This window comes from Motacilla alba, chromosome 14, assembly GCF_015832195.1.
Source record: "Motacilla alba alba isolate MOTALB_02 chromosome 14, Motacilla_alba_V1.0_pri, whole genome shotgun sequence".
NCBI classification, from domain to species: domain Eukaryota; kingdom Metazoa; phylum Chordata; class Aves; order Passeriformes; family Motacillidae; genus Motacilla; species Motacilla alba.
Window position 1 is genome coordinate 1,623,609 of NC_052029.1, and position 23,892 is coordinate 1,647,500.

General features: G+C 60.1%; 3 protein-coding genes across 9 annotated transcripts; 1 reads left to right on the plus strand and 2 right to left on the minus strand.

Moving 5' to 3' along the window:
- Positions 1-278: 278 nt before the first annotated feature.
- Positions 279-10,778, minus strand: SPSB3 (splA/ryanodine receptor domain and SOCS box containing 3). 6 transcript variants are annotated; one of them, XM_038151308.1, is made up of 7 exons: positions 10,104-10,778; positions 6,485-6,618; positions 4,779-4,959; positions 3,982-4,169; positions 2,093-2,195; positions 1,556-1,681; positions 279-1,322 (listed from the first exon to the last, which is right to left on the minus strand). In XM_038151308.1, exons 1-7 carry the CDS (start codon positions 10,429-10,431, stop codon positions 976-978), a joined length of 1,407 nt encoding a protein of 468 aa, XP_038007236.1. In that variant the 5' UTR covers positions 10,432-10,778; the 3' UTR covers positions 279-975. The 6 variants fall into 6 exon arrangements, with proteins under 6 accessions (XP_038007236.1, XP_038007239.1, XP_038007240.1 ...); XM_038151311.1 differs by lacking the exon at positions 10,104-10,778 and adding an exon at positions 9,256-9,297; XM_038151312.1 differs by lacking the exon at positions 10,104-10,778 and adding an exon at positions 9,187-9,279.
- Positions 10,779-10,807: 29 nt separating this feature from the next.
- NUBP2 (nucleotide binding protein 2) lies at positions 10,808-14,181 on the plus strand (the record flags this gene model as incomplete). Its single annotated transcript, XM_038151328.1, has 6 exons — positions 10,808-11,107; positions 11,696-11,894; positions 12,145-12,299; positions 12,463-12,573; positions 12,859-12,928; positions 13,498-14,181. Coding segments are annotated over 6 exons (978 nt in total), but the record flags the coding sequence as incomplete, so codon positions are not given.
- Positions 14,182-14,294: 113 nt separating this feature from the next.
- On the minus strand, positions 14,295-18,088 carry IGFALS (insulin like growth factor binding protein acid labile subunit). 2 transcript variants are annotated; one of them, XM_038151305.1, is made up of 2 exons: positions 17,937-18,088; positions 14,295-17,323 (listed from the first exon to the last, which is right to left on the minus strand). In XM_038151305.1, exons 1-2 carry the CDS (start codon positions 17,950-17,952, stop codon positions 15,513-15,515), a joined length of 1,827 nt encoding a protein of 608 aa, XP_038007233.1. In that variant the 5' UTR covers positions 17,953-18,088; the 3' UTR covers positions 14,295-15,512. The 2 variants fall into 2 exon arrangements, with proteins under 2 accessions (XP_038007233.1, XP_038007232.1); XM_038151304.1 differs by having other exon boundaries at positions 14,295-17,326; positions 17,937-18,086.
- Positions 18,089-23,892: the final 5,804 nt, after the last annotated feature.

A 23,892-nucleotide genomic window follows, 5' to 3' on the forward strand; every position in this document is an offset into this window, starting at 1 on the left:
ATGACCTGCCGGAGGACAGGCACTATAAACCCTCCAGCCTCCCTTCCAGTGCACAGCTACAGGCAGCGCCCTGGCTCCACTGAACATCACTCCAGCCAGACTTCTGCTTCAGTGGGAAGCACAAGAGCTCTGCACAGGGCAGAGACAAGGGCATCTCTGCTGCCTTCACCTCCTCCAGCTCTGACACACAACTGCTGCACCCAAAACCTCCCCTCCATGCTGCTGCCCAAGCTCTTTTTGACAAGCACCTGCCTTCAAGGGCCCCAAGAGGAACAACAGACAGCTTCTACGTTTATTATTACAGTTTAACACAGTCTTGGACAGAGGAGAAGCAGCAGAAACCAACATGCAAAGCAATTAAAAGGCCCCAGGGGCTTGAAGAACACCAGCCACAGCTCAGCTCCTGTACCTGCTCCCAGCAGTGTCGCTGGGGGCCCTTTCCCTGCAGCTGCTGCTCCATCGTGCCCCAGAGCAGGACGAGGTCATGGCAGACACCAAACCTACACACACAGAGAGGAGAGGATGGGCCTGGGATTGTGTCTCAGTGAGTCAGGTCCGGTCTCTGACTGGAGTTCAGTGCACTCCAACCAGGAGACTGCCCAAACATCCTGAGTTGGAAGGGATCCATGAAGATTATCAAGTCCAGCTCCTGTCATCAAGTCCAATTTCTTAAATGTTGTCTGTGCCAACAGGGAGAAGAGATCCCTCGGGAAGAGGTGCTGGCTTCCATAGCAAGTCAGGAGATGAAGCTCAGATATTTCACCACAAATTTCTTGTGTCAGAGCTGGCATCTCTTGGAGCCAGCAGCTCTTCTAAATGCTTGTGATGGATGTCGAGGCCAAAGATTTGCACAGCACTGGAGAAATCTTTGCCAACACATAGAAACTGATGTCCCCAGAAGGAAGAGGTACATCAGGCTTGACTGGCCCTTGCAGACAGCACAACACTCCCCCACCCACGTGGTGTGCAGAGCCATTATGTCCTCCTGCACCTCTTCCTTTGGCAGGCCTCCGCATCCGAGCCACACGAGCTGTCCGAGTCGCTCCCCGAGGACGAGGAGGAGGAAGGCTTCGATGTGCTATAGTTCATGCTCAAGACCCAGCCCAGTTTGTTGTGCAGCACCTGCTTGAGTCCCGGGGGCAGGGGCAGCACGTCCAGCGTGTCCACGTAGTCGGGCAGGAGCTGGCGCAGGCGGAAGCAGCACAGGTACTGCAGGGACGTGCGGCTGGCGCAGGACCGGATCACCTTCATGCTGCTCTTGGCCGCCGTCGAGCACACCATGGGGTAAAACTTCTTGTTCTGCAGCTTTGTGGCTGCCACCCCTGCCAGGGCACAGCACCAGGGAGGGCACGTTAGTTTAGACAGAGGGATCTCCCCCCTCCAGCCTACCCCAAACCCATTAACTGCAAAGCTGTTGGGAAAAGCTTTCCAAAATCCCAATCTACTAAACAACAAATGTGATCTTCCTCCCACTCCACACCTTGGTCTTCTGCTTTCCCAGTGTTTTCTGCTGCAGCCACACTCAGGTTGCTCCCACCCCATCCCCGGCTCTCACCTATGCACTTGCGGTTCTTGAAGAACGTGAGTGTCCCGTGCCACGTGTCCAAATGCACCCCAATAATGGAGCCTTGGCCAAACCTCGAGGAGAAGTTTGTTTTGTCCCCCTTGTGGTGCAGCAGTCCTGAAAACACACCCAAAAAATGGCATTCTGTGGAAAACCTGCACTGCAGAAATTCATCCCAACTCCCATGCTGCTGGTACCGCCTCGCTCAGTGCCAGAAACATCCCTGCATTTCTGACCCCTGCCCTCCCATCCCAGAGTGGCTGGTGGAAATGCAGAAGTGAGGTTTTACAACTCCAGAGCACAGGGAGCAGCACTGAAACCCCAAAGTGCTGATGTGACAGTAGTACCCTGCTGCCCTGGCAGGGTCCCACACCAGGTCTAAGGGCTCTGCAAAAAGTGGGCCAGGAGAGATGCTCCAAGGGCTGCAAGCTGCCAGCAGCTGCTCTGGTGTCCCTAACAAAGGGATTCACAGGCCTGGTGGCACCTCTTGTGCCACTGCTGCCCACCCAGCCACTCTGGCTGTGTTACCTGTGTAAGAGAGTCCCCAGCTGTCCTCGTCCTTGCCCAGCAGGCTGCAGAAGGTGTGGCGGTACTTGTCCAGGTTCACATCTGATGTCCCAATCCCCACCATCTGGGAGGCAAAGCAGGGAGGAAGAACACAAGCTCAGTGTCTTTTCAAGAAACAAGACAACCAAAATTCCACCTCCAGTTCTTCCCTCCTCTTCTTGGCTCAGCCCAAAACACCCAGAGGGGTTGGTAAAGCCAAGTCAGAGGTTTCAGGGTGGAGCTGAAGACTCCCACCTCCCATTTCCTTTCCTAAGTGAGGAGGCACAGCTAAAATGCTGGAGAAGGTCACTGTCCTGTTCACAGAGTCAGAGAACGGTTTGAGTGGAAAGGACTGTAAAGTGCATCTCATTCCAACCCCTGCCATGGCAGGGACACCTCCCATTGTCCCAGGCTGCTCCAAGCCCTGTCCTGTCCTGCCCTGGGCACTGCCAGGGATCCAGGGGCAGCCACAGCTGCTCTGGGCACCCTGTGCCAGGGCCTGCCCACCCTCCCAGGGAACAATTCCTAATTCCCAATATCCCATCCAGCCCTGCCTCTGGCAGTGGGAAGCCATTCCCCCTTCTCCATCCCTTGTTCAAAATCCCTCTCCAGTTCTCTTGGAGCCCTTTTAGGCCCTGGCAGGGGCTCTGAGCTCTCCCTGGAGCCTTCTCCTCTCCAGGTGAGCACCCCCAGCTCTCCCAGCCTGGCTGCAGAGCAGAGGAGCTCCAGCCTTGGGGCATCTCCATGGGCTCCCCTGGACTCTCTCCAGCAGCTCCAGGTCCTTCCTGTGCTGGGCCCCAGGGCTGGGCCAGCTCTGCAGGTGGGGTCTCACCTGAGGGGACAGAATGCCCCCCTCCTGCTGCCCACGCTGGGGCTCAGCCCAGGGGGGTTCTGGGTGCTCATGGCCAGGCCATGTCCAGTTCTTATCCTCCAACACTCCATGTCCTTCTCCCAGGGCTGCTCTCACTCCAATCTCTGCCCAGCCTGGATTGGTGCTTGGGATTGCCCTGACCCAGGTGCAGCACCAGCACTTGGGCCTTGTTCAACTTTCTCCCCATGGCCCTACCCCTCCAGGCTGTCCAGGTCTCTCTGGATGCCCCATCCCTCCCCTCCAGGGTGTCACCTCCCCACACAGCTGGGTGTCGGCTCCAGTCTGGCCGAGGGTGCCCTGATCCCACTGTCCATGTCCCCAGCAGAGATGTGAAACAATACTGGTCCCAGTGCCAGCCCCTGAGCAACGTCACTTGTCACTGGCCTCTGTTGACTCCCAACTCTTTGCATGTGATCATCCAGACAATTCCATACCCACCAAGCAGTCCCACTGTCAAATCCACGTCTCTCCAGGTTAGAGACAAGGATGCCATGCAAGGCAGCAACAAATGCTTTGCACAAGTTCAGGTAGATGAGATCAGTTCCTCTTCCCTCCTCCACCAGCACTGCAACCCCATCACAGGCGGCCACTGAATCCCTTAGTGAAGCCATGATGGATGTCATCAATCACATCCACTCTTCCCATGTGCCTTTGCATAGCTTCCAAAAGGATCTGCTCCATGTTTGCCAGGCCCAGAGGTGACACTGGTCAGCCTGTACTTCCCTAGGTTTTCCTTATTCCCCTTTCTTAAAATGGGGGTTATGTTTCTTCTTTTCCAGTCACTGAGAACTTCACCAGACTGCCACAGCTTCTCCAATATGACAGACAGTGGCTTAGCCACTTCATCCATCAGCTCCCTCAGATCCCAGGGATGCATCTCATCAGCTCCCCATGGACTTGTGCACTTCCAGACAGCCTCAAACCTCATCTGGCATGGTGGAACTTCATCCTGCCAGCCCCTGTCCAAAATCCTGGGCATTTCTGCGTGCCCCAAACGTACCATGTCAGTGCCATACACCGGGGAGGTCATCTTGATCTCCCAGAAGTGCTGGCCCTCTGCCAGCTCCTTGTTGCCACGGATGGCGGCCGTGCCACAGCTGTACTCCATGTGGAAGTTCACCTTGCGGTTGTCACACGTCAGCAGCGTGGCCGTTGACTTGTTCAGGTCATCCCACACCCAGTCAAAATCTGTTGACAAAGCACAGAGGGGACAAGGATGGGCAAAGACCCCCAGGGAACGAGCCCCAAGCCAAAGCACAGGCAGATGTTTGTTTTGAAGGCCTGTTAGTGGGTTTGTTTCTATTTCTCCTCTTGTTTAAGAGGATAAATCTTAAGCTGTACACATCAGAGGACTGCTTGAGGTCTGAACTACTCTGCAGTGTCCCACCAGAAACGGATCAGTGCTCCAAAGCTGTCAGCATTCACCAGGCCAAATTCTGGCTGACACTCGGCAGAGCCTCCCTTCTCCCCACACTCCTCATGGGATCAAGGGGTGGCTCTGCCCTGCCACGGGCTCTCCCCCCAGCCCAAGCCCACCCTGTGCTCTGAGCCAGGCACCCTGCCAGCCCCTACAGGGATCAGGAGGGCCCTAAGCACCGCTCTGTTTCACTGGGGCCTAAGCCGGATCGGAAAGCAGGTCCCAGGGGTGAGCGCTGACGCCGTAACAGCATCAGCCCTGAGCCTGGAAACACGACAGCAGGCAGGGGCTGGTAATCCTCCTCTGCCTCAGGATGTAAACAAAGGAAGACTGGGACAGGAACAGGACGCTGCAGGGGTCCCCCATCCCGAGCCCCTTACACTCATCCTCCTCGCCGCAGCGGCAGTCGCGGACGCGGTGCAGGGCGTGCAGGCTGGAGCAGTAGGGAGCTTCACTCTGGTTCTCACAGTTGCAGTAGGACTCTCCAGTCACAGGGATGGCACTCGGGATGGAGGGAGACAGGGAAGAGAACTCTGGCTCCGAATCCGAGTCGCTGTGCTGCTGGGGAGAACAGGAATGCTCACTGCTGGGCACCCCTGGCCATGGGAGCTGGGCTGGCAGAGCTCCAGGAGGGCTCTGCTGGGACACCCCCAGGCTCGTGTCACACGGGGAGCCGTTCCCATGGAATTACCCTGCTCTGGGACATGGATAGTGCCTGCTGAGCCGCAGGGACCTCTCAGCACTCTGCGGTGCAGGTACGTCCTGTGTGCCTGCCAGAGACACGGAGCTGTCACAGCAGGGTGACAGCCCAAGTCTGGAACACACACATTCTGAAGGAAATTCTGTGCTAAAGCTTTGGCTTTCACCAGGCAGGTTCCAGCCATAGCAGAGCTGAGCACTGCTCTGGAGAGGCTGTGAAGAGGCTGGGAGGCACAGGAGGAGAAGGGAAAAGGAGCAGAACAAAGGGAGCCAGTTGAGCAGCTCGGCTGCAGGTCCTCAGGCCAGCGCTGCAGACAGGCCCATGGGGAACCCAGGGCAGGATGAAAGGGCTTTTGTTTATTTTCACGAACACAAAAACCTGATTTACTGTTCCCCAGTGCCAAGAGACCAAAGTGATCCCAGACTGGACACAGTGAGAGTCACAGCCCAGTTTCACTCCTATGTTACGGTGTTGCCTAAGGGATTCTCTTGTCACTGGTTGCAGAGTTACTCTAGGCTTACGTGCTGCTCAGGTGTGCCTGCTGGTTATTAACCACCATGGTCAGGGGTATTTAATGACAAAAATCCTTTAAACTCGTGTTCGTGCAGCTGTGTAAGACAGGGAATTGAAACTACTTGGGCTTACATACATCCAGCCCAGGCCTTCTTCTCTGGCCTGCAGACCCAAGAGCTTGGGTTCTGTCTTTCCTAACTTCTAACTTTCCCAAGTACTGCTGCCTAGAAATCCTGTCATTCCCCTGGCTGCAGGGACAGAAAACTGCTCATTTTCTGGGAGCACAGTGCCTGGGTTTGGACACTGTGCTCTGGCAGAGCCTCCTGGCTTCAGTGTGGCTCTGAAGCTCCTGGAGCAGCTCCTTGTGTCCCTACCACTGCACAGGGAACTCAACTCACACACTCAAGGATTAGGAAAATAGGGAATGATGGCAGAGGCGAATCAGTCGCTCCTTGCACTGTTTTACCCTTGCTCTCCCTGCTGTGTTCCCATCTCCAGCACACCTGGACCAGGTTCAGAAGCGAGGTTCACACTGCAGAGCAGGAAATGTGAGGAAATTTCAGTCTGAAGACACTGCCCTGCAATCTCCACCACTACCTCCAAGCCCCTCACAGCCCAGGAGGGAGCACAGCCAGCCAGAGTAGGGAACTGATCCACTTCAAACACTTATCTAGCGCACTGCCTCAAAAAAAATTTATAAAAATATTGTATGTACTTTATGTATGACACACCCATTCTATGCTTGAAAAAGCATTTAGTTTAGTATCAATATTGACCATTACTGAATCCTTCCTGCTTTTGGCCAGTTCAGACCTGGTCTCAGGGACAGGAAAACATCCCCCGTGGCACCCAGAGCCCCCGAGCCCAGCCTACCTGGCCGTCGGAGTCGTAGCCCCAGCCCCGCGCGCCGGCCCGGCCGTCGGCCTCGCGCCGCACCCCGCTCAGGACGAAGTGCCAGGCCCGGCTGCTGCGCGGGCGCCGCGCCATGCTGTCCCCGCGCAGGTAGGCTGCGGAAGGAACACCAGGTTACACTTCTGCCACCTCCCCGGGTCGCCAAACACCCCAGAGGACCGGCACAAGATCAGCAAAGGAAGTTCCACGCACATGAAGAGCCTCTGCGAACTTCAACCTCTTTTTCCCACAGGGTCAACTTCTTCCTGAGCCAGGTGTTCAGCTTGCCCCAGGAACGCTCCCAGTATCCAGCTGTGGTGGCAGCAGCTGCCCCTCTGCAAGAACCGGGTCCAGCAGCCACCTCTCACCTGGCCTGGGGAGCTTCAGGGCGGTCAGACTCAGAGTTCTTTGGGTTGGAAGGACCTTCAAGCTCATCTCGTTCCACCCCCTGCCATGGGCAGGGACACCTTTCACTAGAGCAGGCTGCTCCAAGACACAGCCTCCCTGGTGGCCAGTGACTCTCCAGCAGCTGTCCTGGCTCTGGCCACCTGCACTGCCCCAGCCCCCCTGCAGCCTGTCTGTATGCAGGGAAGGCTGTCCACCTGCAACTGCCCTCTGATGGAAGACTTTGCTCTCAGTGCTTGGAGAGGAAGAGAAACCATTTTCCTGCTCACTGGAAGGAAACCAGGGTTGTGACAGACCTGTCCCAACTTGCCTCAAGGACAACAGGCAGAAGGGAAGTGATGCCTCAGGTTTCAGCTTTTATATTTTTCAGATTCTGTGCTGCTTTAGTGTGAACTTCTGAGCTTCACATTACGGGACGGTGAGCTCTCTTCACAGAGTAGGGAGACAAAACAATTCCTGGGGACCAAGGACAAATGATCCAAATCTCAGGCCCAAGAGCACAAACAACTGACTGAAGAGAGAGAAACAAGGAGGCTGGGACTTCATGGGCTAAAGCTGTAACTGGACAATTAACTCCAACATCCAAATGGAGCAGAACTTATAAAACTGAGAGACCCCGTGACCGTCGTGCATTTTGTGACCATTTTGGTTCACCTTGGGTGTAGCCCTGGCTGGGCTCTGGTGCTGCCCGAGGTGGATCCATTGAGGCCTCTTAATAAGTACCTACTTTATTCTTTAACTCTGTCTAGTCTCTGTTCTAGGTCAGCCTGCACAAGGCATCACAAGCAGCTGCATGACTCCCAGCCCAGCAGGAATGTTGTTCAGAGAGAGATTTCCCAAGGCTCCTTCCCTGGACACAGACTGACAGCCACACCAGCTCCCACACAGGGCCACTGCACTGGATTGGACAGGGAAACCTCAGCTTCCAATCTCATCTGCCCAAAGTTTATCTTTGCAGCATTCAACTCCCCACCAAGAGGCATCCTCAGGGCTGTAACCTTTGAACCCTCTCCCTCGGCTCAGCCCCGAGCCTGAGCCTGCCATAAAGCACCTGGCCCTGTTCCTCCTGTGCCTCAGTCCCCAGTGGGACAGCAGCTCCTGGAAAAGCAGGACAGGCCAAGCCACAGCCAGCTGTGCAGCTGCCCATAGATGCTTTGAAGGGCTCTGGAAATCCCACCTGCTGAAACCACAGGGCTCACACAGCTGTGCTGGGAAAGCACCTAAAGCCACAGCAGAAACCCTTCTCCAGCTTTGCTGAGCACCCACAGCAGCCCAACAGAGCTGCCCTGCTCCCCCAGGCCCTCACTAAGGCTGGGGCTACGAGCCAGCACAGAGATCCTAGCACCAATGGCAGAGTCAGAAATGGAATCATTATGGCAGGAAAAGACCTCTTGGATCAACAAGTCCGACCATTCCCCCAGCACTGCCAAGGCCACCACTGAACCATGTCCCCAAGTGCCACATCCACACGGTTTCTAAATCCCTGCAAGGGTGGTGACCCCACCACTGCCCTAAGCTGCTCTGCCAGTGCCTGACCACACTTTCCATGAAGGAATTTTCCCAATATCCAACCTGAACCTCCCCTAGCACAGCTTGAGGTTGTTTCCTCTTGTCCTGTCCCTGTTCCCTGGGAGCAGAGCCCAACCCCTCCTGGCTGTCCCCTCCTGTCAGGAGTTGTGCAGAGCCACAAGGTCCCCCCTGAGCCTCCTTCTCTCCAGGCTGAGCCCCCTGCCCAGCCACCTCAGCCCCTCCTGGTGCTCCAGCCCCTTCCCAGCTCTGTTCCCCTCCCTGGGCACGCTCCAGTCCCTCAGTGTCCTTCCTGACCAGAACTGCCCCCAGGACTGGAGCTGCCTCAGCAGTGCCAGCAGAGGGGACGGCCCCTGTTCCGCTCCTGCTGTCACAGCAGCGCTGCCACAAAAAGCCGCCTCCCCCTGCGGTGCCCTGGGCTCGCTGAGGCCTTTCCGGGGCCCGAGGCGATGCTGCGGCGGGATCCGCACAGCACCGAGCACCGGGCACCGGGCACCCACGGCGTGGGTTCCGGCCCGGCCCAGCCCGGCTCGGCTCGGCTCCCTGGCCACGGAGGCAGCGGCTCCACCGAGGGCGGGCACCGGAGCCCGGCTGTCCCGGCAGCTGAGGCCCGCCGGACAGGGCTGGGCCGGGCCAGGCCAGGCCAGGCTAGGCCAGGCCACGGCGCTTGGGTCGCACAGCCACGGCCCGCCCTCAGCCAAACCCCAACCCCAGCTCCCATGTCCGGCCCGCCCCCCGAGTCCCCGGCCCACCTGCCCGGCCCGGCCCGGCCCAGCTCTGCCCCGGCCCGGCCCGGCCCGGCCCGCGGCGCTCTGACCTACTTTCCTCGGCCGGGACATAAACAATCCACTCCCGGCACCGCCCCTAGGCGCTCATTGGCTGCGACCTCGCCGCGCCGCTTTGCCGTTGGCTGAGCGCTCTGTCACTCACAGGCGGAGAGGGACGAAGGGGGCGGGGTCTGAGAGAGGCCAGCTCTATTGGCTGCCCCGCGTGCCAATCGCCAGAGAGCGGCTCCATTGGGCGGCCGCTCGCGAAGGGAAAGCACTAAGCCCATTGGCTGATGCGAAGGGAGCACGAGAAGTGCATTGGCTGCGAAGCTCTGGAGGGCGGGTTGTCCGGTGAACCTTGGCTTACGATTGGGCATGGCACCTGTCGATCTGAGAGGGCGGGGCCGTGGGCCGGAGGAAGACGGAAGCGGGTGATGCGGGGCGCCAACATGGAGGAGAACGCCGGGGGTGAGCGGCGGAGAGGCCGCGGCCTGGGGCAGCCGGGATCCGGGGTCTCGGTCTGGGGGCGCCCTGCCCGCCTCGCGGGGCGCGTCCCATCCGGAACGACCGGGCCTAGCGGGGATTCAGGACCCGGCTCCGCGGAGTTCCGAGGTGCTCGGGCCGAGCACCTCTCGCGGTGTTCGGCCCGACTCCTGGTGAGGGGAGCGCTGGGCCGGGCCGGGCTCCCGTAGGCGGCGGGCATCGCTCATCGGGCGGTGACGCTGAGCCTTGCCAGAGGCCCGGGCCCGGCTCCCGCGGCAGAGAACGCCGAGTAAGCGGGCCCGGCGCGGGGCTGCCGCTGTCAGCGGGCGGTATCCCGGGAGCGCCGCTCTGCGGGGCCCCGTCTGCCCCTCCCCGGGCCCCTGCTTCCCCCTCCCCGTTGTGGGGCCCGTGGCCTTTACCGTCGGCCGAGGTGCGGATGAGCTCTGCCATGGTGCGTGCGGGCTCCATGCCGCCGGTGCCGCTGCGCTGCCGGGCCAGCCCCGGCGCGTCGGGTCCGTGCCCGGTCGTGTCGGGGCGCCCGCAACGCGGCCCCGGGCGGGCGGGTGGCGTTCGTCGGCTGCGGCTGGAGCGGCCCGGCCGCCCCCTGTGCTGCCCCGGCCGGGGACTCCGCTCCCGAGCGCTCCCTGCTCCGGGGAGCTGAGCCCAAAGCAGAGCCGGGAGCGCTGGCAGCGCAGCAGGGAGGGCTGAGAGGAGCGCGGGGCTGGCAGGAAGCGACTGGTGTGGCATGGAGGAAGGAAACGCCAAGGGCCTGAGCTCACCATCAGCCTCGGGCCATGGCTCGGCTGAGCCTCACGAGCCCCGTGCGTGTTTATTGCTCTGCTGCCCAATTTCCACTTAGGTCATCGGGACCAGCCTTTGCTCCCCGCACACGGTGTTTATTGCCATTGTTCTCTTTGTCCCTGTTCTGATGACAAAAAGCCTGTGGCATGTCCACCGCTTCTTTCTCACTGCCTTACACCGAGGACAGAGTTCAGCAGCACTGCAGCTCCTCCCAAGGAGGATGCTGGGACAGGGACAGGGGACGGCTGGAGCTGTGCCAGGGCAGGTTTAGGTTGGAGATCAGGAAAGGTTCTTCCCCACAGGGTGCTGGGCACTGCCCAGGCTCCCCAGGGAATGGGCATGGCCCCAAGGCTGCCAGAGCTCCAGGAGAGCTTGGACAGCGCTGCCAGGGGTGCCCAGGGTGGGGTTGTTGGGGTGTCTGTGCAGGGCTGGGAGCTGCCCTGGATGGTCCCTAGGGTCCCTTCCCACTGAGGGTATTCCATGGGTCTGTGGTACACTTGCAGAGAGAGCCAACCTGGCCGGGGTGCGGCACATCCTGCTGGTGCTGTCGGGGAAGGGCGGCGTTGGGAAGAGCACCCTCTCCACCGAGCTGGCCCTGGCGCTGCGGCACGCTGGGAAGAGGGTGAGTGAGGCTTTGGGGTGCTGGGCTCTGCCTTCTCCCTTCCTGCCCCTCAGCTGGGCAGGATTCTGTCCACCCTTTCCATATGGGTGTCCTTGGTGGGTAGGGTGAGGATTCTCTGTGAAAATGCAATTTGTGATAGTGTGATCCAGTTCAGGTACTGTAGTTCATTTCTCTTTCGTCTATTTTATTAAATCACCCAATATTTATTATTGAAATGGGTGCTGGGACATGACCTGGCTGCTTTGTGGTGTCACCCTCACTCCCTCTGTGGGGTGAAGTGGGTGAGCTCAAGGAGTCTTAAAATGGGGATAAAAAGGAAATGTGTGGGCAGTAGACAGACTGAATTCCCTGAGGATCTTTTTAAAGGCTCTGTGCAGCCTGTGCTGCTTGGGTTCTGGCATAAAGCACTTGGAAACACACAGGGGATGCTCCTTGGGGAGCAGGAGGTCAGGAGGGATATTAAATTTAAAGCATTTGTGTTCCAAATGTGGCTCTTGTGGCAGCGCTGTGAGCAGCCCACATGTGGGTGGCTGGGGGCTCCTGGGCCCACCCTGCTGGGCCTGTCTGAAGGGCTGTGCCTGTCCCCAGGTGGGGATCCTGGACGTGGACCTGTGTGGCCCCAGCATCCCGCGCATGCTGAGGGTGCAGGACAGCGCTGTGCACCAGTGTGACAGCGGCTGGGTCCCCGTCTTCGTGGGCCAGGACAAGGCCATCGCCCTCATGTCCATCGGCTTCCTGCTGGAGCGGCCGGACGACGCCGTGGTGTGGAGGGGACCCAAGAAAAACGGTAACACTGGGGCTTGCTGCTGGGGGAACCTCCTGGAGGTGCCGCTGCCTCCTGGAGAGGTTATTCCTTGGGAGAACGAAGCTCCTGTTCCACAAGGATGGTTTGAAGTCGCTCAGATGGGGACAGTGCAGCACACGTTGTGCTGACAGCCTTGTCCCCTCTCCCTGGGGCCCTGTCCCACAGCTCCCAAGCCCCCTGCTGAAGCCCGTTGTGGTTTGGGGTTTTTTATCTGCCCCTTTTATTTCCGTAGCTTTGATCAAACAGTTTGTCACTGACGTGGCCTGGGGGGAGCTGGACTTCCTCATCGTGGACACGCCGCCGGGCACGTCGGACGAGCACATCTCCACCGTGGAGGCCTTGAGGCCCTACCAGCTGCTCGGGGCAGTCCTGGTCACAACACCTCAGGTGGGACACGGGGCTGGAATTCCTGGCAGGCAGCACGTTTGGAGGGGGGAAAATGCAGCCCAGGTTTGCACAGGGCTGTCTGTGGATGCTTGTTCTACACGTGTGCTCTGGAGCCACGGTCAGCGTGGTCAGAGGGATCCCCAATTGCTGCTGTTCCCCTCAGGCTGTGGCTGTGGGGGATGTGAGGCGGGAGCTGACGTTCTGCAGGAAGGCAGGACTGCACATCCTCGGCATCGTGGAGAACATGAGCGGCTTCGTGTGCCCCCACTGCTCTGTGAGCTCTCCTGACCTTCTTGTGCAGCCTTGGGGCTGCTCTGGGCCCTTCCTTGTGGTGGTGGGGTGGAGAATTGGGAAATGCCACGAGGGTGATGCTGTGAGCCAGGGAGAGGAGACGCTGCCAGCTTTGGGCTCTGCTGTCCTGAGGAGAGGGAGAGGGCAGGGCACAGGGAATGCCTGGGGCTGCAGGGTGGAGGGGAGCTGGCCCTGCTCAGGGCCTGGCAGCTCCTGCCCCGTCACACAGGGCTCTGGCCTTCCTGACTCACTCCTCTTCCTCCTTCAGGAATGCACAAACATCTTCTCCAAAGGGGGGGGCGAGGAGCTGGCCAAGCACGCCGGGGTGCCCTTCCTGGGTAAGTGGCCTCTGCAGCAGAGCTCTGCTCTGGGCTGGTCTCGGGTGCTCTGGGAGGGCTGAGCACAGAGAAGGAGCGTCACAGGGGCAGGTGGGCTGGGCTGGGAGCCCCAGGCACCTGGGCAGAGCTGAGGTTTGTGCTTTGCTTCTCTGCCATCCCAACTCCTGACAGTGGGCCCCTGGCCCTGCTTGGACAGAGGTGGTGGTGCCAGCAGCCTGCTCTCACTGCTGGCATCATGGTGACAGTGTAAACAGGCCTGGAGCTCCATGAGAACCGTGTTGGAATGTCTGGAGCCTTCCTGAGAAATGGGGGCTGAGAACTGAACCCTGTCCCTGGACTGGGACAGGTGGGAGGGCCCCTCTCACGAAGCACCAGGGTGGGGTGGGGTCTTGGAGCCAGAGGAAGTGGTTGCAGGTGAGAATTATCTCCTGGAGAGCTCAGGGAGGGCAGTGGTGGCTCTTTCCTACCACTTTCCCTGGAGTTGACTGTGGCAGTGTGTGTTTTATCCCTGGCTGCAGACCTGGGCCCTACAAACAGCGAGCTCTCCCTCTCCCTCCCCTGTCCCACAGGCTGCGTCCCCCTGGACCCCCAGCTCAGCCAGAGCTTGGAAGAAGGCAGAGACTTCATCCAAGAGTTTCCCAAGAGCTCTGCCTTCCCTGCCTTGACTCACATTGCCCAGCAGATCTTGGATACATCACAGAGGAGCTCCTGAGGAGGGTGTGGAGCTGGACTGGTGCCAGACTGGCAGCCCCAGCAGTGGGAAGGGGATGCAGGAACTGTTCAACTCAAACTGGGGTGTGAGGGGGGAGCACAGATTCCTGGTGCTGGCAGTCCCAGAGGGAAGAAGCCACATCTCCTCAGACTCAAAGAGACTCTGGAGCTGCAGTGTCCAGTGCTGTTCTTCCTTGGGCATTCCCACGTGGCTCTGATCACCTGGATCATGGCTCCATGTGCTGCTGCCTTCTCCTGCTGCCCCTGCCTGATGGATCACACAGGGCTTGCTTCAGTGGCTGCCTCATGCTGGATGCTGCCATGTGGAGCCAGGCCAGGCCCCTGAGCTCAGAATTCTCGTCTCGCTGGTTCCCGATGGACCATGAGGGGACAGCACAGCCCGGGCTGGGCTGAGGAAAAACCTTCAGGAGCTGTCTGGGAGCTGCATCCCATTGTGCTGGGAATGAGCCCTCAGGCCTGCTGGCCTTCTGTGACTCAGGAATATTTTTCAAGGTTCCAGGCAGTAAACCCTTTTCTTAAAATGCAGGTCTGCAAAGTTCTGTTTTTCCACGGCTTCAGGCCTTGCTGTATCTCTGAGTCTTGGCCCTTCACATGTATCAAGGTGCTTCCTGCTGTTTCCTGGTTTCCTTGCTGGAATTCAGCTAAATCTCTCCTGTAACAGCATCAGCATCCAGCCTGTCCCCTGTCTTGCTGTGAGCCAGCCCTGGCAGCCCTTCATGGAGCTGTTCTCCAGCCCCAGCCTGGGGCTCCTCTGTGTCCCCAGGTGGTTCCTGCTTCTTTCACTTCCCGGTGTCCTGTTCCCTGCACCTGTTCCCATGGGCTGCTGCTCCCATGGGCGCTGCCCTCCTCTCACAGGCTTGAGTTAAGCTGGGGAAGCAATGAAGGTGGTGGCCTTGCATCTCATCTCCCTCCCTCCTGGACTCTGAGCCCCTCCTGCCTGCCTCCCTCTCTGCCTTTGGGACTCCCCCTCACAGTGAGGTTTTGGGAAGACGGGGAAATTCTGGGTTTCCACTAAGGAGACTGGATTCCAGCAGGCAAGAGCAGGAGCAGCACCCAGCCCTGCTCCCGCTGCACAAGGACCCACACCCGAGCAGCTTTCCCCTCGTGCAATTTTCCAGGAAAATTTTGTCTGACCTTTGGACACTTAGCTGGGATTTGGAGAGCTGGGCAGTAGCTGGAATCTGTCAGGGCTCTTGGCTTCTGTGGGATAGCTGGGCATTTCTTGCTCCCTCCCTGGGAACATGCCACCCCCCCAAGGCTTGCAGGAAATGCTGGGAGCCCCCTGGGAGCCTGAATCCCTCACCCTGAGGGGCTCTGGGGAGAAATCCTGGCCGTGGGCAGCACGAGCTTTGGAAAAAACATAACTTACAAGGTGGGTTGCAATAGCTCCAAAGGTTTATTTGTCTGCTGCCATTTATCAGGTGAGCAACGAGTGGCTTTCTGTGCCCTGCCTACACCTGCTGCTGCAAGGAATCATTGCAGCAAGTCCTCTGCCCCCTTCCCTAAGCTCAGGGGGGCTTTTAGGATTTCTCCACTGCTCCATGGCAGGAAAACACTTTATTTTGTCTTATAAAAGTCCTGGCCTGGGCAGGGCTGCCCCTTGCTGTGGCTGCAGGGCTGGGGGTGCAGCATTCCCCCATCCAGAGATTCTCCTGCTGGGAGCAACCGTGCTCTGCCCTGGGGGCTGCTATTTAAATATTAAAGGACTGAAATACTCAGTTTGAAGCCCAGGGGGCCGGTGCCCATCCAGCATCTTCTGAGCAATGCAGCTGCTGGAGGCGGTGGCAAATCTGTGCTCTGGCTGGGGTGGCCACAGGGCCGGCGTGAGGGTCCCTGGGAGGGCCAGCCCAGCTCAGCAGTGAGCAAAGCTCTCCTCGGCAGTGTCGCGCAGGTCCAGCCCCGCCAGCCCCGGGGGGTGCAGGCAGGTGAGGTTGTTGTAGGTGTAGATGGGGACGTGGCTGTCGTCCCCCTCGGCCACCGACTGCACGAAGCGCGGCACCACGGCCGGGTGCTGCAGGGAGAAGTCCCGCAGGCCCTTCAGGGAGCAGTTGCAATGCCAGTTGTTGCCCCCCAGCCACAGCTGCTCCAGGGCAAAGGGGGGGCACAGGAATGCCACCGAGAAGGTCTCCAGGGAGTTGTTCCTCAGGCTGAGGTACCGCAGGTTGGCCAGGGGGGAGATGACGCTGTTGTCCAGTGTCTCCAGCTGGTTGTGGGAGAGGTCGAGCCAGAAGAGTCTCTGGAGCGGGCTGAAGGTGTCCTGGGAGATCTCCAGGAGCTGGTTGGAGGAGAGGAAGAGGTACTCCAGGTTGCTCAGCCCCGTGAAGAGCTGGGGCGAGAGGTGGCTCAGCCTGTTGTGCTTCAGGTCGAGCTCCAGGAGCTCGTGCAGTTCGCTGAAGCTCTGGTCCTCTATGAGGGAGATGCTGTTGTGCTGCAGGAAGAGCCGCCGCAGGCTGGAGAGCCCGCAGAAGGTGTTGGCCCGGATCCTGCCCACGCAGCTGTGCTCCAGGTGGAGGCTGTGCAGCTTGGTGACCCCCTTGAAGACAAAGTCGGGCAGGACCTTGATGCAGTTGGCAGACAAGTGCATCACGGCCACGTTGTGCAGCCCCAGGAAGGCCCCGGCCCTGATGTCCTGCAGCTGGTTGTTGTTGAGGCTCAGCACCTCCAGCTGGCCCAGCCCCTCGAAGGTCCTTTCCGCCAGGCCCCGGATCCGGTTGTGCCCCAGCTGCAGCTCCTCCAGGAACTGGAGGTCCTTGAAGGTCCTGGGCCTCAGGCTGGTGATGGAGTTGGTGGACAGGCGCAGGACGTGCAGGCTCAGGAGGCCCAGGAAGGTGTCCTCGTAGAGCGAGACCAGGCGGTTGTGGGACAGGTCCAGCCACCGCAGGGACTTCATGCCCATGAAGGCGCGGGGGGCGATGGCATTGATCTGGTTGTGGTTCAGGTACAGCTTCTGCAGCTTCTGCAGCTTGACAAAGATGTTGATCTTAATGCCCTTGAGTGCATTCCCGCTCAGGTCCAGCTCCTTCAGCTCGGTGAGGCTGCAGAAGAGCTGGTGCTGGAGGTAGGGCAGCTTGTTGCCAGCCAGGATCAGCTCCCTCAGGTTGGGCAGGTCGTGGAACACCTTGTCGGGCAGCACCACCAGCGAGTTCCAGCCCAGGTTCAGGTACCAGAGGTTGGAGAGCCCGGCGAACAGCCCTTCCTCCACCTTGCTGAAGTGGTTGTTGTTGAGGCTGAGGGACACGAGGTTCTGGGTGTGCAGGAAGGTGTGCGGGGCCAGGTGCCTGAGGCGGTTGCGCTCCAGGTGCAGGTGGTAGAGGCTGCGCAGCCCGTGGAAGGCGTGCTGCTCCACGGAGCCCAGCTGGCTGCTCTGCAGGTCCAGGAAGTCCAGGGCTGACAAATTCCTGAAGGCGGCGGCCGGCAGCAGCGTGAAGTTGTTGCCGTCCAGCCACAGCGCTTTGGCGTTGGGGGGCACGTCCTCGGGCAGGCGGCTCAGGTTGCGGCCGCTGCAGAAGACGTTCAGCTCCTCGCTGTAATCGTCCAGGCTGCAGGCGCAGGGGCTGGGGCAGCGCGGGCCGTCCCCGTCCCCCGGCTCCTTCGGGGGGTCCCCCCCGGGGGGCTGCGAGGCGGCAGCCAGCAGCAGGGCCAGGGGGAGCAGGAGGGGGATGCCTGCTGGCGGTGGAGCAGAGGGGACAGCGTCAGTGCAGGGCTGTGGCTGCTCTAGGGGACGCCCTTGGAACACCCTTGGGACCCCTTGGCCGGTGCCCGCACCGCCGGGACTCGGGGGGGGCTCGGGGGGGATAAAGGAGTCACTCCCGGCCCGCTGCACACACGGGGCAGCTGCGGGAGTTTTCAGAGGCTGGATCCCTTGGGAAACGGTCCAAGATCACCCCCTCCCCCCACTGCTGTCACAGCTCTGACCCCTCGGGTGCAGGGACCCCCGAAATTCATCTCCATGTTGCAGCGGCAGCTTCTCCATTTCATGGGGAAAGGCCCCCAGACCCCTCTCCCCCTTCCCTCCCGGCTGCCCCTGTGACTCGCTCGGCGCTGAAGGGTCCCGGCACCGCGGTCCCTGCCCATCCCTGCACTCCCATCCGCGTTTGGGCTCTGCCCTGCAGTGCCTGCAGCCCCCCCCCAGGCAGCTCGGGGGCCCCCAAAATGTCATATTAGCAGTGGAGGAGGAGCAGAGGAAAGGGTGACTGGAGCCCGGGCAGAGCCTGAGCGTGTCCCCCCCGGTCCCTGCGTGTCCCCCCAGCCCGGCCGAGGGCAGTTCCAGCCTCACCTTTGCCTGCGCTCATGGCGGCGGGCAGGGCAGGGCAGGGCTCCCGCTCCCGCTCCGCTCTCCGGCCCCTCCGACTGCGCAGGGATGGATGGAGCAACCACCTTGACGCCTGTCCAGCCACCCGCCCGGCCGGGCTTAACCCCACTGCTGCTGGCCCGGCCGTGGCTGAGCCCCGGGGGCAGCCTGGCCGGGGCAGGGGCACCGGGACGGGCCCTTGCGACTGCCCTTAGGGCAACTCGGGACAAGGGCGCGCAACGAGGCGTCCAGGAACCTGATGGGGGTCCTGCAGAGGGTGGTCCTGCCAGAGATGGGGTTTGTGTGGGCTTTGAGCATGGAGGGAGGAACGGGGCAACCTTCAGAGGGTGTCCCAGCACCGTGCCCTGAGCTCCTGGAGGGTGCTGAGCAGCAGCACTGACCCTTCCCTGCCCTGCTCTGCCGGGGATGGCCTGGGATGAGCCCTGGCAGTGGGTCCTCACTTTCCATGAGGACACAAAAACCGCACACTGGGGCTTGGAGCATCCACAGGACACAGGGATTAAAAGTTTGGGGATCAGCCTTAGTGCAGGATGGGCTGAAACACCTGAGGGTTTATGGTGATGCAAGTGGGAAATGAGTTGGGAAAAGGGGAAAAAACTCTTCCCTGTGTGGCACTAAAAACCTCGAGGGCAGAACCCTCAGTCCCCCCTGGGCATTTTCCCTCCTGTCTTGCCTTGTGGGTGGGGATGGTGCTGGGAGCTCTACACCCTGCTCTGCCCAGTGCTTCTGTGCCAAAGGGGAAACTGAAAGCCAGGGTCCCCCTGGTGGGGTAGTGGCTCTGGGGGTCCCCTGCTCCTCTGCCAGCCCCCAGGCCGTGGGATGAGGGCGGGTGATGCTCCAGGGCTGGCAGATCAAACTCTGCCCCTGGCAGCTCATCAAAACCTCCCCAGGGAGGCCACTGACCTCATCCTGTGTCCCAGGTTATTTCCCCGCCAGGCTCCAACACAGGCTCTGTGGAATCTTTCACCAGTTTCCAGGAAAGAAATAGAAAGAAAAAGCCCCAGCAAGAGCAGCCCTGTGGCCAGATAGAAAAGCCATGGCTAAACCTTCCCCTGTCCCCTCCTCCCTGGAGCTGCCCCGGGCTGGCACCTCTCACACCCGCAGCTCCAGGACCAGCAATCTCTGCCCTGCAGTTGCCCTTCCCAACCCTGGTTCCCCCAGGCTGCTTTGGGAGGAGCAGGGATTCTCTCCCCACCATTCCCACACCACGGGCACCCCACCACACTCCCACCTTGCCCCTTCCCCTGGGAGCCTGGCACTTCCCCAGCTCACAGACCACACCTCGGCTCCTCACCAGGCACTGCCATGCCCACAGAAGAGGGGTTGGAGAGAAATATCCAGGCTCCAGCCTTGCCACCCAACTTTCCCACAGGCTCTGCTTTCCCTCTTCCCTTTTGGCCCAGAGTGGAATCCTCCTCCCCCTCTATTTTAATCCTGTCTTCTGGGAATTTATAGATCAGGAGGGAGAAATGAGGGATAGGGATACATGCACCCACTAATAGGCACTGAGCACATATTGACACAAGGTGTAATCAATCTGGAAGCTAAAAAGAGCTGAACCAGCACAGGTCAGCCAGCCAAAACCCACAAAACCTCATTGGGAAGTTTAAACAAGCCCTGCCTGCAGCTGGGAGCAGGTTTATCCCTGCCTCCAGCAGCCCTCCCTGGGGAAATATCAAAATAAGGAGGGTAAATAAGGAAATCCCTTCCCAGAGTGGTTGTGGTGCAGGGAGGAGCTGGACCCATCTCCACCTTTAGAGATCCTTGAGGCATCTCCTTCAGGCCTGTCTGCACCCCTAAACCTCCCTGGCAGCCTGGTCTCCAGATGTCTCCTGTGGCAGGAGAGGCCGGGACCCTGCAGCTTCTGGTCCCTGCACCCCAAGCCCCCCATGGGGGGGGTCCACCGTGGGGTGGGTCCACCGTGGGGACCTGGCCTTGGGTCCCTGCCACGCCAGTCCCCTTCCCGGCGTGTCCCTGGCCAGTGTGGACCCCCCGTGTGATCCCCCCACCACTGCAGCTCCAGCAGATGAACTCCCAGCCCGGACCAAAGTCTGAGCCCCTCCCCTGGTTGCCATGGAGAAGGCTGTAATGGTATTAGGAAAAGCAGCAAAATCATTAAAAAGTAGTTTTTAAGCCTATTTAAACTCTAAGGAATCATTTACCTTCGCCAGCAGCTCCTGCAGGTCCCTGCCCAGGGAGCTTCCCAGTCCCTTTGGGTGGGACATGCCACCAGCTGTCCCTGTTGTCCCTGCTCTGTCCCAGGGCTGGCTGACGTGGGGAGGGGACAGTGCTGGGCCACATCTGCTGTGGGACCCCGGGAGGTCCCCACCAGGCAGGGTGAGTGACCAGGGACACTCTGGACACCAGCAGGGACAGCACCACCCAACGAGCCCTAGGGAGCAGGGAGGTGACACGTGTGGCACTGTCACAGCTGAGTTAGGGAGTATTTTTAGCAGATCTTGCCAAATATTGTCCCTGTCTGGAGGAGAGCATCTCATGTTGCCACGGTAACCAGCGCTCCTGCTCCTCGTTCAGGACCAAAAACCTGCCCCATGGAGAGGGGAGAGGTGACACCAGCACCACAGGGCTCGTGCCACTCTCCTGGGGACACCAGCAGGGACTCAGCCCCAGGAGTGGCACTGTGCCTGGTGCTCACCCACATTTCTGGTCACCCTGGTCTCTGCTACTGGAGATGGGCACTGGGGCGTGATGGCAGCTGCTGGCAAAGGTCCCCATGGGCATCTCTGAGTGCCACCTCCTGCCCTGCCACGGCTGCCGACCCTCGTGTGGGAGGCTGGGAAATGTGCCCGATGTTCTGGCAGCTCCAGGGATGCCAGTTCTGCCCTGGTGGCCCACGTGGCCGCTGTGCCACCAGCACCAGCCTGGCCAGACTGGTTGGACTGGGAGAAGTGAGGATGTCCCCAGGATGTGACTCAGGGAGGCCAGTGCCATAGCTGGAGGCAAAGATGAGATAATTCCCAAACACTGAGGTGTGGGGGAAAGAGGGGCCCTGGGAGCGGGGGTTTGGAGGCGCATGAAGGCAGGGAAGGGCAGGAGAGCAGCAGCTGTCAGAGTGAAACTGGGCTGGGGAGAGAGCAGAGGGAGGGGAGGCAGCCACCGTGCCCACCTCATCCTGAGGGCAGTGCCAGGGCGGGCAGGGGGAGGGGAGTGGTGTTTTCCATGTGCCGTGTCAGCTCTGCAGACCCGGACACGGAGGGAGCAGCCTGGTCCTCGGGGTGCCTGGGTGGAGGGACGGGGGGGAGAGCGGCACAGGGAGCAGAGCTTTCCTCCTGAGGGACAGCGAGAGTGGCACAGGGAGCAGAGCTTTCCGCCTGAGGGACAGCGAGAGCGGCACAGGGAGCAGAGCTTTCCTCCTGAGGGACAGCGAGAGCGGCACAGGGAGCAGAGCTTTCCTCCTGAGGGACAGCGAGAGCGGCACAGGGAGCAGAGCTTTCCTCCTGAGGGACAGCGAGAGCGGCACAGGGAGCAGAGCTTTCCTCCTGAGGGACAGCGAGAGGGCGGCACAGGGAGCAGAGCTTTCCTCCTGCCCCTGATCACAGCCCCACCCCATCCTCCAGCGCCTCCCTGCCTGCCCCATCCCAAGTCTCCTCCCAGCCCTGCAGGGAAGCGCCTGAAGGTGCCAGGGGGTGACAAATGGGACGTGGGGTGGCAATGGGTGCTGGCAGCCTGTCGGACAATACCCTTTTCTGACCCAGGGATGGGGCATCTGAGAGGCATTTCTTACCTCAACGTTTATATAGAAACACATCCCGTCTAAGCCTCCTATCCAACCCTAAAAACTCTACAAATCCCTTTCCCACAGCAACCCACAAACGCAGCATCCCCTGGGCTGCGCCACCAGAGGGGAGCTCAGCAGGGCAGGGTGCTGGTTCCCCCCTCACTCCCCCGGAGCACACAAACACCCCCCCAGGATGGCATCCCAGGACAGGGCAGGCCTGGGGGAGGCAGAGCAGATCCAGAGGGGACCCTGGAGGTGGTTGGGGGCTGGAAGAACCTTTGCTGTTCTTCTGAGGGAGCTGAGAGAGGTTCTGCAGCTCCCTCCTCCTCTCCCTTCCCCAGGCTGGGGGAGCTGGGGCTGTCCAGCCTGGAGAATTCCTTGTGGCAGCCTGAGAGCTTGGAAAAGTGACAGAGAAAAGCTTTTCCTCACGCCGGGAGAAAGGGTGGCAATTTTAAACTGGGAGAGGGTGGATTTAGGTTGGATATAAAGAGAAAATGTGCTGGGGGGGATCGGTGGGAGCCGAGTGCCCAGGGATTCCCCATCCCTGGGGCAGCGAGGCGCGGGCACTTCGGGCATCCCGGGAGGCACCGGGCTCCCCCGGCATCCCGGCTGGCAGCGGGCTCCCCCGGCATCCCGGGAGGTGTCTGGCAGATCCAGGAGCGGACTCAGACTCCCTTTGCTGGCGCTGGAAGCCAGATGGAGCCATCGCTGCGCTGAGGCCGTGCGGCTCCGCCGAGAGCTGCGGAGGGCGGGGGCTGCTCCCCCCGGGGGGCACAGGGCCGAGTGTGACCCTGCGAGCGCTGCCAGGGCTGGGGGAGAGGCGACAACAAGCAACGGGCTCGGTGCGGGGACTGCGAGCCCCAAAGCCTCCCCTGGAGCTCCGTGGGTTTGGGAGCGGTTCCGTGTCCCAAAGCCGCGCTCCCGGGGCTGGGTTTAAGGTGTACGTGACAGGGAGAGTGAAAACCCCTCAGGACAGAGCCGGGATTTGGCTCTGGTGGGGTTGTGTGGATTAGTCCGGAATGGTGGTGGAGATTCAGTGACACCCCAACACTTCATCTCTCAGCCCGAATCCGCTTTTTGTGGTGTTCCCAGCCCCTGGGAGAAGTGCTCACTGTCACTCCTGGTGCCGGTAGGGCACCTGCCACACAGGTTTTTCCTGCATAAATAACGCCGTGTTTGCATGCGTTAATTGCCGTTAATTGGAACGGGCTCGCTGCGGCTCAGGGAGCGGCCGTGGGATGGACGGGGCTGTTCCCCCCAAACCAGGGTCTCGGGGTCCGGGACAGCATCCCGGGGCTGCGGGACGGGGGTGCTCATCCTTGGCGTGTCCATGTGGGGCTGAGACCCCTCGGGGAGCGGAGCTGCTGCTCGGCTCCCCCGGGTGCCCGAGCCCCTTCGAGAGCGTGGGCAGGGTGTGAATCGGCGCTGGGTGTGAAGAGACTGTGAATTCTCATCAACACTTCCATTACCTTAATAAAATTACTTCAGGTCTGTTAAATTCTTTTGCAGAAAAGCAAGCCGTAATTGCACGGTTTGCTCGCTTCTCCTTCCCCCGAGCCCCCCGAAGTGCTCAGCCCCTGGCTCTGGCCTCTGAGCACCTTCACTGGGGGCTCTGGGGTCTCCTGCAGCAGCCTGGGACAGGTGAGGAGCTCTGCTTTCGTGGAGCTCTGTCAGAGTGGCCCCTCTCCCTCTCATCTGCTGAGCTCTGACAGACCCTGAGGAGTTATTCAGAGCTTGGGGCTTTTTTGAACATTATATTGTCAAAGCTTTTTTTTCTGTGGGAGACAGATTCTTACCTAAACTCACCCACTCTCCAGAAATAGCAGCAATAATAAGCCTGAAATGAGGAGATTAAGAGCTGGAATTCATTTAGAGTCATGGAAGAGTTTGAGTTGGAAGTGCCCTCTGAAGCTCTCTCAGTCCAGGCTTTCCAGGTTATCCACTCTGCCCTGCACTCCCTGTCACCCTCACTCTGACCCTGGAGATTCTCAAAACACTTTTAGTTGTGGGATTTGTCCCATTCCAGCCTGGACCATTCCAGGTCCCTGTTTGGAGCCAGCAGCAGCCCCCAGACCAGCAGAGCCCAGATTTGGCACTGTCTGGGCTAATCCAGGCCTGTTCCAGTGCATGCTTTGCTTTAAGACATCTTTTTCCACACAGCAGCTCTGATGTGAAGGGGTG

Excerpts from the sequence above, each read along its gene's own strand:
- SPSB3 (XM_038151308.1), bottom strand. The coding sequence starts at position 10,431 with ATGCCACACCAGTCGCTTCCTGCCAGCCCCGCGCTCCTCTCAGCCCTC. Across the intron at positions 4,960-6,484 it reads GCTACGACTCCGACGGCCAG|CAGCACAGCGACTCGGATTC; the intron begins GTAGGCTGGGCT and ends TGTTCTCCCCAG. Across the intron at positions 1,682-2,092 it reads CTGGGGACTCTCTTACACAG|GACTGCTGCACCACAAGGGG; the intron begins GTAACACAGCCA and ends GTGTGTTTTCAG.